Raw genomic sequence first — 15,245 nt, forward strand, 5'->3', positions numbered from 1 at the left:
CATTAAACTCAATCCATTAAACTTAGCTAACATGTTTGCTTTGGTAATTTGTAGAACAAACCATTATTTACAATGGGATGCAAGTCTGCTAAAAAATTATTGATTGTACTTCAGCAGTGTATAACATTGTTAAATGAACAACTTAAGAATGCAAGCTATTAAAATGCAAGACCAAAGCTATGTCACTGAAAAATAAATTAAAAAAGAGACATGGAAGAAAGTAATTTTGCTTACCTGTTGTTGTGCATCAGTAGCGACCAGATCTCAAATAGACACAGCAGAAGACCTTTGTGTCAAGGAGTGAGCAGAGGAGTGGTGGAGACTGCCTGCACCTCCTGACCTTTCCAGGGAGGAGGAAGTGGAAGATAGTATCGAATTACAACAGGGGTTTGAGGGAGGTAGCAGCTCAGAGGCAGGTGAGGGGGAAAGTTGGAAAATAATGGGAGAGGAGGAGCAACACCTTGCTGACCTGTTCTTAAAAAACATTCCAGACCTTCCATTTCCCAGAACCCAGCGAGCCTTAAAAGTAGGAGAGAAAGAACTCAAAGACAGAGGGCACTTAGCAGCCCCCGTACAGCAGGTGATGATGATGGCGAATGAGGAAGTGGGAGAGAAGGGGGGTGCAGATTAACTGAGGACAACACCATTATCCAAGAGGCTGGGGTCTAGAGCCTCTCTGTGTTCGAAATGAAAAAGGACTGTAAGAAACTTTTCCTTGTCTTTATACTTTCCTGGGCAACCAGCCAAGAGCTTCTGGAAACTATGAAAACAGTTGAGAAAGAAAGCATTATCACACACCCAGCATTTGCCTAATGATAAGTCTGTACAAAGCATTATAATGTATATTGTTGTTTCTCCTTTTTCCTTGTTGTTGTTTTAATGTAACCCACTTAGAGGTTTATTTTTATATTAAGTGGTATATAAATAGTATATCAACATTTTAAAATGTGGTTTTAACTGAGAATGTGGTTTTCAGTGATCAATAGGGCTGCCATAAACCCAGGAAATCCTGGCCATCTGGGGGGTTTTTTTTCATTTTGAACCAAAAGTCAAAAGGAATAGGCAGTTCATCCTGTCCCTGGACACAGGGCCACGTACCCCTATTGGTCAGTTGGTTCCCTGCCCAAGGGAATGCCTGAGACCTCCTGCCGCCATAGGCCAATATGTGGCAGGCAGAATATCTGGCCTGCCATTCACTGGTTACCTAGGGTGGCTCAGAGCCCATCTGCAAAACCGCCTGCCTAGGAGGGCAGATGGACCTCTCAAACTTAAAACTTATTTTCTATGAAATGCAGGGGGAGAGAACTGTGTCAATGCCAAAAGGTAGATTTTATTAGATGACGAGCAATAGGTAATAGAAACAAAAAGCAGTTAAGAAATTGACCATAAATACAAGTCATACAGACCCAATGCAATGTCTACAATCGCAGGGAATATAAGCAGTTAGTGACTTTCATAACATTTTATTTGTACTTCTGCATAAGATAGAATATATCAGGGTATAGTTTCTTTGGAGGATCCAGACCCCATAAAAAATCGCCATGCTGCCATTCAGGAATATGCTTATGGAAAACTAAATTAGAGATTCGAGGAAGCAACAGCTGAATGTCCTTTCTGTTTATTACAATATCATGTCCACCATACCACACAGCAGTTGGCACAACCATGTCTTCGATTTGATAGAATGGAGGAGTGGTCTGTGGATGAAAATATCAGAATGATTAAAACAGTCTTCATCTGCCAGTCTTAGATTTTACCTGTTTTCTTAGATGTCTGATGGTTCATATGCAGGACCATCAAAACTCTGGGATGTGTGACCTATGTATCTGGAAAATGCTTCCTTGAGCATTAGTATCAGATTTTCTTCTCCATTGTATTAATGAATCTGTCACGTATTAATTGTTTACTGTGCATTCTTGATTTATGTGTAGGACAACTGCTTGACTAGATATACCAACATTGTGGGATGTACAATGACATTGAGGATGTGTATCAGGATTAATGTGCATGTCTGCTAAAATGAGCAATGGTTCAGCTTGGCACATTTAGGCTCTGGACTTAATCGTCTTTCAGGTAGCAGTGAGCAGGCTTTAGAAAGCTGCCCATATGACTTCAGTTTTGAAGTTCTCCGAATATCTCTTTCCTACTGCCATTGCATGGCTTCACTGCTGCTTCTACATTCATGCTTCTACAAACAAGATAACAGTTTTGAAACCATATATATACATACACAAACACACACATGCTGAACATGTGCAGCTTTATATATTTAAAGCATTTCAAACGTAGCACCACCATGACTATAGGAATAAAACTGAGTTTGCTTCTGCTGCTCTGAGGTTAAACACATCTCCTTGGGAATAAGCAACATTCTGATGTAAGAAAAGGATAATATGATTTCAAAGTAAAAGAAAAGAAAAGAAGATCTCTAACCACATAAATGCTAGGGTGGTCACCCCTGACTATAAAATCTTATAAATTTAATAAGCAAGGGAAAATGCTGTGGGAACCAGCATCAGCTTTGTTGGAATACTGCATGCTGGCCGAGGTGCTGGAGTCCGGTTGGTCTGCCACTGCCAGCTCTATCTGGTGCTCTTTAGGTGATCATTTGGGCTGTGGAATCCGGGACCTCAGCCATGTGTCCAGGCATGGCTGCACAAGGAATAGTGGGAAGCATCAAGGGTTTTCCAGGAAAGGGATGGGATCTAGGTTTACAGTGTTGGTATCCATCTGTCTTGGGAGAGAATGTAGTGCGTTTCCAGGGGTAAAGTCCAACCACTGCATTACCAGCACCAAAGTGACCTCCTTGAGGCGCAGGCTTGGGCAGTGGGTATGGGGGTCCTGGGCTGCCCAGACAATAAGACCACCATCTCGGCTGCACTGATGTGGACCAAAGGAAGTAGAGCAATGCATTTGGCACCAGCTTGGCTGCAGAAGGCGCTGGAAGGAGGCATACAAGGCCCCACCCAATCGTCTCTGAATTTGTGCCTGGTTTACTCCTGAAACTTTTCTTTTCTTTAACTCTTTACCGTATTGTATATAGCTTTGTTCTTACTGCCATAGTCAAAATATTTCAGTTCTCTTGATTTAAAAACCTATAAAATAAAGGGGAAAGTACAGAATTTTCAAATTTTCAATACAGGCATCTTTATAACATGCACAAAGAACCCTGTCCCTAATCCCTGCAAAAATTGTGAAAACTTTTCTTTAAATAGATAGATGTGAACTTTTATTCTTGTGATTACTGTATTTTGGCTGTGATTATATTGGTTGTATTTCATGGCTATAGATAGTCATCCTAGGCTCCTACAAGAGGAAGGATAATAATAATAATATTGTATTATATGATATAATATGATTATATAGTCAACAAAGATCTTGCTATAAGTTTCGAGCAATTGATATGTAAATAAACTATATTGTTGTGTATTTCTTTGTACACTTAAAGAGTGCAACCAATCAAGGTAGTCTACAATGGATTCCTAGACTGTTTTCATAAATTTGTGTGTGGTTTCGTAAAAATATATGATTATTTTATCTTGAAACATTTTCATATTTTTCAGTTTTTTTCAAATACAATCTGTTTTCACCAATATTTTGCATACTTTGCAAATTAATAAGTAAATGATATTGGAACCCTTATACAATCATTTCAAAAATCAATCCTTAATGTTCGCTATCCTAGTAATGGCCAAACTGTGTAAGCTAATGAGAAACTGCAATGTGCACATTAAAACTTAACTATCATTTCAGATATAATGAATAAAAAATCATTTGATGTTTGAAGTTTAAAAACTACTCTTTAGGCAACGAAATTGAAAAGTTTCTCTTTATTTCTTCTTTTGCATGACCCTATTTAAGAATATTTTCTTTTGGTTTCATTGGCACATTATGATCCTCAGTTTCTACACCTGTAGACACATATCGCATGTAACCGGGCAACTACACCAGCAGTAACTCAGAGCGACAAAGCTCCTGTGAATGGCAGCTTGTCATATACCATTTATTGCTATATTGTTTTTCATTTACTGTAACTTTCCTGCCACCTTCTGAAAATTAAAAAAAATCCACACACGTTAAACATTCATTTGAACATCAAATGGCCTCTAAATTTTGAAATAAGGAAAAATATGCATTAAAGCTCACCTGGGCCAAGTGGATCATGTTTTTTACAGAACCATAATCAGGAATAATTCCAAAATACGCATCTATTCGGGTCTGTGGGGGGGAAATAAGTATGGAAATGTTTTTAAGAATTGAACTAGCAAAAAGATCACAAGCATTAGAGCAATACAATATCCAAATACCTTGAGAAATTGAAATGGATATTGCATAGGAAAACATACATCTCAGGAAAGATGTGGTTGTGAGTTTCATACCGATTTGCATTTTTTTAAAAAAATATATACTATTTTAAGCATCATTCCGTGATCAATAAGCACAGGAAACCTTTGCCCAGCAGCGCTGTGGCCCACAGACTGCGGAAAAACTTTTCCCAGTATCTTGTTTGTGTGGTGGGCTCATGGGACAGTTTTTCCCCATGCAAAGAAGAGTGGAAAGCCTATATAAGGCTGCTGCCTATGATACTCAAGGCCAATTTGCCATGAAAGCTTCCTACCCACCCACACTGGGGTTAGAGCATTCACTGAGCAATTTGGGTCACTGGTTGAGAGGGCAAGGAAATAACCTTAAATAACCTGATTGGCACTTGCTTTACCTCTGTGAAATTATGGCCTTCCTTTGTTAGGTGAAGAATGTTGTTTGTATGAGGGCATGAATGTCACTGGGCAGAATCAACACAGTATAAGGGTGGGGCGATAAGGGACCTGAGGTGATGATTGATCATGGCACCCACAAGCTTAGTGTTGGGGTATCTGCCCAGTAGGAATCTGCACCCTGGTTGCCCAGAGAGACCTTACTTGCCTAGCTTGCACCTCAGGAAGAATCTGAACCACACTGGCTGACTCTCATGTAACAGGTTTGGGGCGGTCCAAACGCAGCAGATCCATTCTATCAACATGGGGCTTGTGGAATATCCTGGGATCCAATGCCATGCCAACCCGTACCCTGTCTGCTGCTGTCTGATTTTATCCCATCACCATTGTACAATCTTGTTATTTTGCTGCTATCTATGGGTCACATAGTTCAGACATTATTATTTTTTTGTTGCTTGAGACCCATCTTGTGAATTTCTTGAAATTAAAAGATGGGCTATAAAGATTACAAATAAATAACAAGTTAAGTTGTAATGTCCTATTTTTCATCTGTTACAATTAAAGCTACAAGATCACTGTGTTCTGATGTATAGGGAGTGGCTGCTTTGTACAGCTCCAAACACTGCTAGATGTCAGGCACAGAATGTCCTCCCCTCCCTTCGGGAACTTCACAGATAATAATTAATGAGCAGTTGATAGGTTTATAGTCCTTTGATTACAGCATCATGTTGCAAGCACAAATATACAGCTCTCTGCAAGGAGGGCAGTTGGCTATTCTGAATCCTCCTTCCAGCTTCCACAGCATTCAAGGCACCAACGGGAAGATCCTCCCCCTCTCTGCCTCCTTTGCTCTCTGATACATTCAAACCTCCGAGTCCATGGGGGGTCCCCCACACTCTCAATTGATGTCTTGACTAGCTGTCCCCTCCCTTCTGGTTCCCTTGTCATTATTTCACAACTGGGTAACTCCTCCCTAAGCTGTTCAGCTTCTGTCTCTCTCTCTGCTTCTGAACACACTGTGGACAAGGGGAGTGACTCTTCCGCCTCCAACTCTCCATCAGAGAAAAGCTGGTCTGCCATAGAATGCATCCCACAGTCCTCGTCTTCAGACCATTCCCTGACTCTAGACTACAAGAGCAACTTGCAACCATGTTCTGCCTCCATGGACAGAGGCAATAAAGCTTCTGAATGCAAGTTGCTCTTGAGCTCAGGTCCTGATTGAGGGTTTGTCCATCTGACTGGCTACTGTGAGAACAGGGCACTGGACTAGCTGGGCCATTGACCTGATCCAGCAGGTTCTTCTTAGGCTCTTAACTGCCCTCATCCCTGACCCTTCGACAGGCAAACTGAGATGAATGGGAGTTGGAATCTGACATCATCTGAAGGGCCACCAGTTTTCTACCCCGTGAGATATCAACAGATAAAGAAAACAACAAAAGCCATATAGTTTATCCCTTCTGTAATATACCAGGGTCTCTTCCACAAAGATTCTTCTCCATTCTGGCTCAAACATGTACAGACATGGTCACTCAGTTACACATTTAGGTCTCCAATGCTATACATGCATAGCTTGAAGCATGTACTATTGAACTCCATCATGTTAGTTACTCAATATGCAATCCAAACCATGGTTAATTTATCTTTAAATATTAGAATAAAATATATTGCTGTTGTGGGGACTGGAGTATGGTATTTTGCCAATATGTTTAGCAAAATAAAGAGTCAACATACCACATTTAAGTTATTTGGATTGCGTCCGGAGCCAAGGAACATAAATTGGATGCAAATCTCGTCCATTACTGGATAGCTACAAAACTTGGCCATCAGTCTTTTCAATTTGTTACTTAAAAAGACAAATTCTTTCTTCCCCCATATCAGCTGTAAAATTAAACACACAGAGAGATCTTGGTGATTCTCTTTAGAATTAATTTCCAAGCATTTAGAAATTAAATCCTCTTAATTAAACCAGGTATAGCATGACCCCCCCCACACACCAGTGTATAAGCTTGAGGGTTAAACTGCCCATATCACTAAACTGGTTATGCTAGAAGACTGCATTAACACACTCGGGAGTGCCCAACTTCAGCACACACTACACTAATGATGCCTCTGCCCCCTGTCTCCATGCATCACCCCAGCCCCCTCTGGGCACCACCCAATACAGCCGCTTCCACAGTCTCCATGCACCACATCCTGTTGGCTCCGCACTTCACCCACAACTGGACCAGGCCTGAACTCCAGAGGAAAGGCAGTGGGTGGGACAATGGAGCCAGTCACAACTGCAGCAGGCCCTGTGGGGCCTTTTAGAGAGTGCCTGGGCCTCCCAGGAGCCCCGCGGTGCCTGCTACAACTGTGTTGGACTGCTTCACGCCATCCCACTGCTGCTGGCCAAGGCTGGCAGCACGCAGAGGTGGCTACTACCACAGCGGTCTCAGAGGCAGTGGCTTAGCAGTGAGAACCCCAGGGTCCCATGGGTTTGGCGCCTATGAAGACACTACAAAAACCTATGAGAAATACCTACTTTCATTAATCCATCAGGAAGATTGAGAATTAGCACTGCAGGTCCACTGGTGCCCACAAATGTGTAGATAGGAGCCAAAGTCATGAAGAGCTTGACTTTCTGAGCAACCTGTGGCCTGAGTGAAAAGGCAATTAAACCTGCCAAAGAGAAAGGATTCCAGAATTCAGCAGCTTTTCCAGATAAACCAGAGTCAATATGCACACTCAGTCTTTGGGTCTCTCATACTGGGGAATGGTCTTATCCTAGTGGAAGAGCGCATTCTTATGTGTTCAACCCAGGTGTCTCAAGGTAGAGCTGGGAAAGACCCAGGAAAGCTGATGTCAGTCAGTGTTGACAATGTTGAGCTACAGGAACCACCTGTTTGACTTGGTACTACAGCTCTCTATCTTCCTATATGCTTGTCTGCAACCAGTTTGGAGAGGCCTCAAAACCAGAGGCATCAAGACCAATGCCAAAAAACAGCACTTCAATCCCTGCTTGTTCTTTCAATCTGAATTATTAGATCGGAACTATATCTGTGATGCAAATTTTGGATTGTAAGAAGGTTTTAAAATTAAGGGCTCAGGCAGTAAATGGATTCCATTCATTTCATATTACTTACCAAGTGTCCCACCCTGAGAGTAGCCGATAAAATACAATCCTTCTTGCTTAGTTTTCTGCAGGATAAAATTTATTGTTGCTGGAATATCATCTATCGCAATTTCATGGAAGCTATAGAACATTACAGGGAAAAAATGCAGGTGAAGTTTTCTCCCCTTAGCCTATTCTTGCATTAGTAGAGTACACTATTAGAGGTGTGTATGGACTCTGCCCCAAATAATGAGGTGAATTGGGATGATTTGGGCTGTGATCTCCCATTCCTAAAAGGGTTTGTACCTTTAAAAGAATGTTAAGTGAGTTAAAGGTGTGGTTGTCCACCCACCGCTGCCCCATTGACATCTTTGTATTGCTCCAGGTGAACCCAGACCCAGACAATCTAGAGCTTCATCTACACATTCCCAGCAAATCCCTGGGATTAATGAATATAGAGAATGTCATGCATTTTGTCATGTTGATGTAGGCTCTAAAAATAACAAGAAAAGGAACCATAATCCACCATTTCCCATTTTTTGGAAGTCTTTCCAGGACTGAAGCACTTCTGACACAACGGAAGGAAAAAATATATGTTGGTATCAGTTATACTTCAGAGACAGTAATTATTACAATTATCTCAACTATCCAAGCTACAAATTGTGCTTTATACCTGAAATTCCAAAATGCTTCTTGGTCAATTGACAGAGTCTTGTGTCTTCTAGACCAGCTGTTCCCTCTAGTATTTATTATCCAAACATCATAGCCAGCATCTGCTAGAGCAAATCCCAGGCTATTCTTGGGAGGATTTATAATCCAGGTCCTACCTTCACCCAAAACACCATGTACCAGTAAAACAACTGGCCTGGGACCTGGTGGGAGGGGAACAGAAACAAAATGGGCATTAGATAATATTGTTCTCAGTAGGAGTTGTTGTTAGCCACTTAATATAATAATACATATACTGCTTAATGCTAGATAGGTCTCTAAGTAGTTTACAAAATACAAAAACCCAATACACATATAAGCATCCATCATTAAAATATCCAGCAAAACAATTCATTAAAATAATGCAGCAAGTAAAATAGGACACTCAGATCAAGACCTCACAGTAATGCCTGTGTAGACAAGTCATTCCTTTGATTTTCAAGAAAGATTCCATAGCTTGCAAAGGGCTGTTAGAAAAGGAACTAATTCTAGATCAAGTTGAACATGACCAAAAAGGAACTAATTCCAGTTCACATTTGTCCACTTACAAAATGAACTGTTTCATGTTCAGTTCAGATTTTAGTTCAAATTATCCCCGACAATTTTTTATCAGCATTCAGAATGTTACAAGCTGCTGTGCTGATGTATAAAATATAGGCAAATAAACATTAAAACACATGCAGTTGGATGTGACTTATTTTCTGCAACAATTAGGAACTTTAAGCTTAAGAACTTCTAGGCTATGCTGAATCCTTTCAGTACACTTCCTTAAAAAAAACACCAACCAGTTACATTCCAGAATTACCTGTCTTCCCAGAACTGTGCATTCCATAAGGAATTCTGTTTGCTTGCAAGTAGTAGCCATCCTCTGTCAAAATCTCATGCTCTTCACTGGGGTATCCCCAATATTGAATGATTTCATTCTGCAAGAATAAAGAAAGGCTCGGCAGACTGAGACTTCTATTCTAAATCTAGATGTGCTACAGGGGATTTTAGTTACAATGGTGCTGAGGAGAAGAGAAAAAAGTTCCAGATTCTGCCTTTGTCCCCTGCTGGCTGTAATGAACAAAAGCAGAGGAGGTGCAATCAATACACTATGTATTAATCATTAAACAAAATATGTCATTTGGCCTTGGAGTCAGCTATATCCATCCATTGCAATCTATCAAGCCCTCTTTGGAGTAACTCAGGCAGGCTTGGAAATGCTTCTGTGAAAAGCAAATGCTTTGGAATATCACTTAAAAGAAAGATGTACAAATTATTTTGTCCTAGCAATAGCCTGTTGTTTTCAAATGCATCTGAACAAGCAACTCACAATAGTCATGAATTCTTGGGGATTCAAGTGCCGTTTCCTTAGGAATTCTTCTGACTCGATTGTCTGTTGGATTAAACACGCCACTGCCAAAAACAGCCACATTCTTGAGGTGGTTCGGACAGGTAATGGCCCCAGTTTGCACCTCATGAGTAAGGATTTTCCCACCGTATGTGAGTTGCTTCATATCACTCCAAGCTCCAAGTTGCTTCACAGCATGATTAAGGTACTGGCTCATACCTGGCTGTAAATTACAGGGCATCTCCCACTGAACATGGAGAATCTCTTGCTGAGCTTTTGTTCGGTGGAAGGATTACTTGAACAAAGTTGCCCAACTTACTGGAGGCTGAAGGAGCAACACAGTCTGAATAACACTTCCAGAAAGACTCCATGAAATGCAAACAAAATGCTTACTACAACCAGTGCTCTTTTCTGGTCGGAGCACACTGGAATGTGGTTCTAGCACGTCTCAGATAAGAACTTACTGTCACAACTTCATGGTGAGTTCTGACACATTTATTTTTTTTGGGGGGGGGGGAAGCACTATGGCAAAGGCTCACAGAACTTAAACCTATTAAAGTGAAATGGCTAGCCCCTCACCTGAAAGGCTGAGTCCCAAACTGAAGGAGAGCAGCAATTGTGCAAATGAAGCAATGTCACAGCAAACCAGCTCAGATGGAAAATGAGATGGCTATGAAGAAAATGAAAATTTGGGCTGTATGGTATCAACTGGACACCTGAACCAAAGATCATGGGGATTTATTGGAAATATGCCCCACAGAACTTGTTGGGACTTTCTTTGAATAAGCAGGCATGGAAGCAGACAATCAATCAGATGAGGAATTAATGACACCAAATGGCATGCTGGGAAATTGTTATGTACTGAAGTTCTCACCCTGGGCCAGCAGGGGGATACTGTAGATAGTTTTCACTCAGGTCCACATATGCAAATAAGGGATTGAAAGTGACGTTCAATGATTGGATAGTTACAGAAAGTGTTACAGTTGCGTTGTAGTGGAGCTCTATATAAGCAGGCTGGCTGAACGCTTCAGTTCAGTTCTGTTCTGGCCTGTGAATAAACAAAAGCTGTTTGAAGAATCGCTGTGTCGTCTGATATGTTCACCCACAACTTAACAAAAATAGAGTTCTCATTGGAGTCTGAAGATGCTGGGAATTCCTGTTCCCTGGACTATTCTCACAGATGAGTCTGTTGCTGCTGGGATACTGGGAAATGGGGTCTGCAGCACTCCACGACTCAATCAGTTAAACTGTGTGGGCCTGGCTAACATGTTTGCAATTTATTTTAAAATGGTACAATACACTTTAAACTTGCATTGGTAGTGTGTAAAACCTACTATTATATACAATGGGATGCAAGTCTGTTCATTTTTTACTTGATTTTACTTCAATACTGTAATGCAGAACCCTGTTAAATGTACAACTTAAGACTGCAAGCCAATAAAATGCAAGACAAAAGTTATGTCAGCAAAATATAAATTTAAAAGAGACATGGAAGAAAGTATTTTTGCTTACCTGTTCCTGTTCATCAGTAGCAACCAGGTCTCAAACAGACACTGCAGAAGGCCTAGGTTGTAATCAGCTACAGAGAACAATATCTGTTTCATCATACACTATTGGAGCAGATGCAGAGCATCTTGTAGAGGAATTGCAATAAATTTGGGTTGCCGAAGAAAGGAGTGGTTAGAAGGATATAAACTTGATCTCATATTCTTATTGTTCAGTTTAGGAAATAGTGCAAGTTTAACTATGATTCACTTGTATGGGGCATTAATAGAGAGCTCTGCTCAAAATACAAGCTATGCTTACATACAGTTTTTTAAAAGTTGCTGCAACAGGAAAACATACACCACCGAAAGCAGACTGAAGGTTTTTGCTTACCTGCTCCTCTCCAACAGAGTCTGAATTTCAGCTGGATGCTGCAGAAGTGTTGAAGGGAATTTAGCTGCATATGTTTTGTGAATAATTATGGTGGCATGCAGTACCCTGGACACCATTACACATTCAACCTCTGAAATATGTAGGTTAAGCACCTGATCTATGAGGCCTACGTGGATTTTGTAAGCAATTGATTGCGGGTGTAATCCTACACACATTTACCTGGTAATAAGCCACCCTAATCCACTTGATCTTACTTTGGGGTTGGCATTCATATGATCGCTCTGTGTGTGTGTGCTTTAATTCACTCTTGTTCCTTTCTAGATTCAAATTAAATGAGACTTAGAGGTACAAAGGCCTTGTAAATTATATGGTTTTGAAGAATTGTAGATTCTACACAACATGAGTATGCACTTGGCTAGACCAAGCAGAGCATTTCCCCCAATAATTCAAAGTGTGAGAGGAAATTCTCCCTTCCAGCTTTCATGAATTCTTCCCCAGTGACTCAATCTCCTGGCCCCCATGAAACACGCTTTTAATCCTACTTGACTCAAGTTTACATTTAGGGAAAACAAAATGCAGTTATAGATACTGTTTGTGTTTTCCTATAGACCAGGCACCCCCAAACTCGGCCCTCCAGATGTTTCGGGACTACAATTCCCATCATCCCTGACCACTGGTCCTGTTAGCTAAGGATGATGGGAGTTGTAGTCCCAAAACATCTGGATAGCCATGTTTGGGGATGCCTGCTGTAGACTATGTGATTTAAAATTTGCTGTCCTTTTTCAAGCACATTTTTTAAAGGGCAACTCCATGAGGAATTTAAAGGGGGCTGTGACAGCACTGTGTCCCCAATCTCCCCAGCGGGTACCAGGGCTGTGTAGAGAGCCCAAGCCAGAAAGAGAGCCTCTCCCTATTGTGAGTGGTACCACCGTAGGACAACATTCAAGATGGGTAGAAGGAGCGATGTAGGGACTCCATTTCTGATTCCTCAGGAGTAGCCGTGCTAGGCTGCTTGAAAAGCGGCTGTCTTTCCTCTTCTATCCCATTAAATTTGGATGATAAAACCACAGAAACACCGTGAGGAGGGCAACCCATTTAAAATGGTAAACAACAAGCAGCAAAACAAATCTGTGTACTGGCTTTAAATTACTTTGCCAAGCAACATCTTGCCACTTTAAGTAATAAGGGGATGGCGAATGACGCAGGAAGGTTTACTCCAAGAATAACTGGTAAGACAATCTCAACCTTAATTTCCTTTGTGGATTAAAATTATACCAAAAGGTACTTGACTATTAAAATGGATTGTATGTTGATTTAAGAGATTTTTTTTCTGTGAGGGGGACTTTGGTTTGCTGAAGAAAGGAGTAGATAGAGAAATGTGAAATAGAAGGACATAAATTAATAATTCAATAAAGGACGGTTTCTACCACAATTATTTTCTATTTATAGTTGTAGCCAATGGACTCTGTTGGATACAATATAAATACTTGAATTTGGTGCAATGAGCCCCCAGGGATCCTTTGCTGAGTTCCAAAGGTTTGAGGATTGGGACTATGGGAAAAGAGCATCTTGGAATGTAAATAGGTATACACTTTAAGAAAATACCATCTTGTGGCAAAATAAGGTCATGACAAGAGAAGATAGGTGTGGAAAGCAATAAAGCTATTTTTGAAGGTATACTACCAACTGTTGGAGGAAAAGGGATATGACAAATGGTGAAGGCTCGTGGCAGTAAAGCGTCACTGACAGCTGAAGGTGATTTCAGTGAGATTTTGATGTGAATTCATTTATCTGTAGAACAAAATTCTTCAGCATTGGCTGAGTTATTGAAGAACATTAAGGATTGTACCAGTGACATTAAAAATTTGGCGAAAAGGACAACACCATTGGAAGGGTCAGTTTAAAAACTTTCTGAAGGGAGCCAAGATACCAAAAAAGAAGAAGAAGTGTATAGTAGAAGTTCAAGGTCAGGTGTCAGCTCTGCAAGCTGAGAAATAAACCTTAGAGGACAAGATTGCAGTCTCGGGGAGATATATATATATATATATGAGATTTAGAGGTATACTGGAGCTTTGGGAGGAAGATTTTAAAAAAAGATTGGCAAAGGAATTGGCATCTTTTTCACAACTACAACCAGAGATAATGGAGAATTCAATAGACAGAGCTTATATAATTACTGGTCAATCATCATATCTGAAAGCTAAGAAACTCCCAGGGGACTTTTTGGTACAATTTTCTTCAAGAGCAATGAGAGATAAAAAATTGCAAACTCATTTTCAAAACAATTTAAGCATAGAAGATCAAAGGATTATAATTCTTAAGGAAATCCCAAATAAAATAAAAAATACAGATTTTTGGTTGAGGCATTAAAGAAACAGAAGATACCATTTAGATGGGAATACCCAGAGGGACTGAGTTCCACTTACAAAGTTGAAAGTCATAGATGTACAGATCTGCAAAGAGCACAAGATTTCTGGGAGGGGAAAAAAGTGGAGGTAATAGAAGTATAACAACAAGACGAGTTGGAGGAATAACAGTGAGACACAAAGGAATCACACAGTTATATGAGAAACGAACTTTATAAGGATTATAAATGAATCTGATCCAGAACAATTATGAGGTTGTGTGGAGTAAGATTAAGCAAGACAAAGAAAGATGGAATAGGATGAGACTCCCCTTTCTGGGCAGTGGTATAGATGAATATTTCAGACAATTCCGGTGAGCTGCTTTAAACAATGGCAAAGAGAGATAGTTACATTTATCCGGCAAGGGAAAAGCCAAGGATTAAATATAAAATTTTAATAGATGTAAAAGAAAGAGGCGGATTCTCACTGCCAGATCTAAAATATACTATGAAACAGCGTGTATTAGTTGATTAAAGAAATGGCTATTACTAAAGAATACAAGAGTGTTTGATTTAGAAGGATAAGGAAATAGTTTTGGGTGGCATGCTTACCTATGGTATGACAAGGGATTTTCTGAATCATTGCGTAAGGAGAAGTTTATATGGTGTTTTCAGCTATGAAGCTTCTTGACATGTTTTGGGAGCACGGAAGTAAGATGGCCCCTACTGAAGGCTTGATTGCCAAGGTAGCTGGGGTTAAAGTGGGATAGTTGAGACCAAATGTCTTGGGGCACCCCAAGGAAATTGATACCAGTGGGGAGTCATGCATCTTTACATACTATGACCTATAACCTTTCTTGCTGTATGTAGAAGGATGTTTTTAAGTTTTATGTCTCTTTGTGTGCTGTGTTTGAAACTGCTATATATGCTTTGTTCTAATGTGACTTGTGGCAGTCTTTTCTAACCAGCACGTCTGCTGGTTAGTGAGGTTGTCCTGTTGCACTAGCTTTAATAAACTGGGTTCCTGCTGGATCTGTTGAGCTTGCTGTTGGTGATAACAATTATTTCCAATTGTTCCAATTGTTCAAGAGCTTTTGGGGTTTTTTAAGGTAAATGGCGTATACAGGTAATAAGAGTGCTGCAGCTGATTCTTCTTCTGAAACATCCTAAGGAACA

The 15,245-nt window shown here is 40.4% G+C and overlaps 2 protein-coding genes across 3 annotated transcripts in view; both read right to left on the reverse strand.

The window, feature by feature from the left end:
• Positions 1-15,245, reverse strand: part of LOC310763253 (uncharacterized protein) — a 46,348-nt gene that overhangs the window by 21,482 nt on the left and 9,621 nt on the right. The window contains exons 8-11 of the mRNA XM_083615138.1: positions 4,147-4,218; positions 3,030-3,095; positions 1,466-1,697; positions 235-286 (exon numbers count right to left, since the gene is read on the reverse strand). Of these exons, the coding sequence (XP_083471264.1) occupies positions 235-286; positions 1,466-1,697; positions 3,030-3,095; positions 4,147-4,218 (422 nt within the window). The remainder of the gene's footprint in view (positions 1-234; positions 287-1,465; positions 1,698-3,029; positions 3,096-4,146; positions 4,219-15,245) is intronic.
• LOC310762766 (lipase member M-like) lies at positions 6,453-11,915 on the reverse strand. Of its 2 annotated transcripts, XM_083614271.1 has the most exons (8): positions 11,726-11,915; positions 11,360-11,457; positions 10,722-10,895; positions 9,830-10,563; positions 9,320-9,437; positions 8,480-8,678; positions 7,838-7,892; positions 7,237-7,373 (listed from the first exon to the last, which is right to left on the reverse strand). In XM_083614271.1, the coding sequence occupies exons 4-8, from the start codon at positions 9,974-9,976 to the stop codon at positions 7,368-7,370; spliced, it is 525 nt and encodes a 174-aa protein (XP_083470397.1). In that variant the 5' UTR covers positions 9,977-10,563; positions 10,722-10,895; positions 11,360-11,457; positions 11,726-11,915; the 3' UTR covers positions 7,237-7,367. The 2 variants fall into 2 exon arrangements, with proteins under 2 accessions (XP_083470396.1, XP_083470397.1); XM_083614270.1 differs by lacking the exons at positions 7,838-7,892; positions 10,722-10,895; positions 11,360-11,457; positions 11,726-11,915 and adding an exon at positions 6,453-6,593.

This window comes from Podarcis filfolensis (genome assembly GCF_964270895.1).
Source record: "Podarcis filfolensis genome assembly, chromosome: 5".
Lineage (NCBI taxonomy): Eukaryota > Metazoa > Chordata > Lepidosauria > Squamata > Lacertidae > Podarcis > Podarcis filfolensis.

Excerpts from the sequence above, each read along its gene's own strand:
- LOC310762766 (XM_083614270.1), bottom strand. The coding sequence starts at position 9,976 with ATGAGGTGCAAACTGGGGCCATTACCTGTCCGAACCACCTCAAGAATG. Across the intron at positions 8,679-9,319 it reads GCACAGTTCTGGGAAGACAG|GTCCCAGGCCAGTTGTTTTA; the intron begins GTAATTCTGGAA and ends CCCTCCCACCAG. Across the intron at positions 7,374-8,479 it reads GAAGCATTTTGGAATTTCAG|GTTTAATTGCCTTTTCACTC; the intron begins GTATAAAGCACA and ends TCTCTTTGGCAG.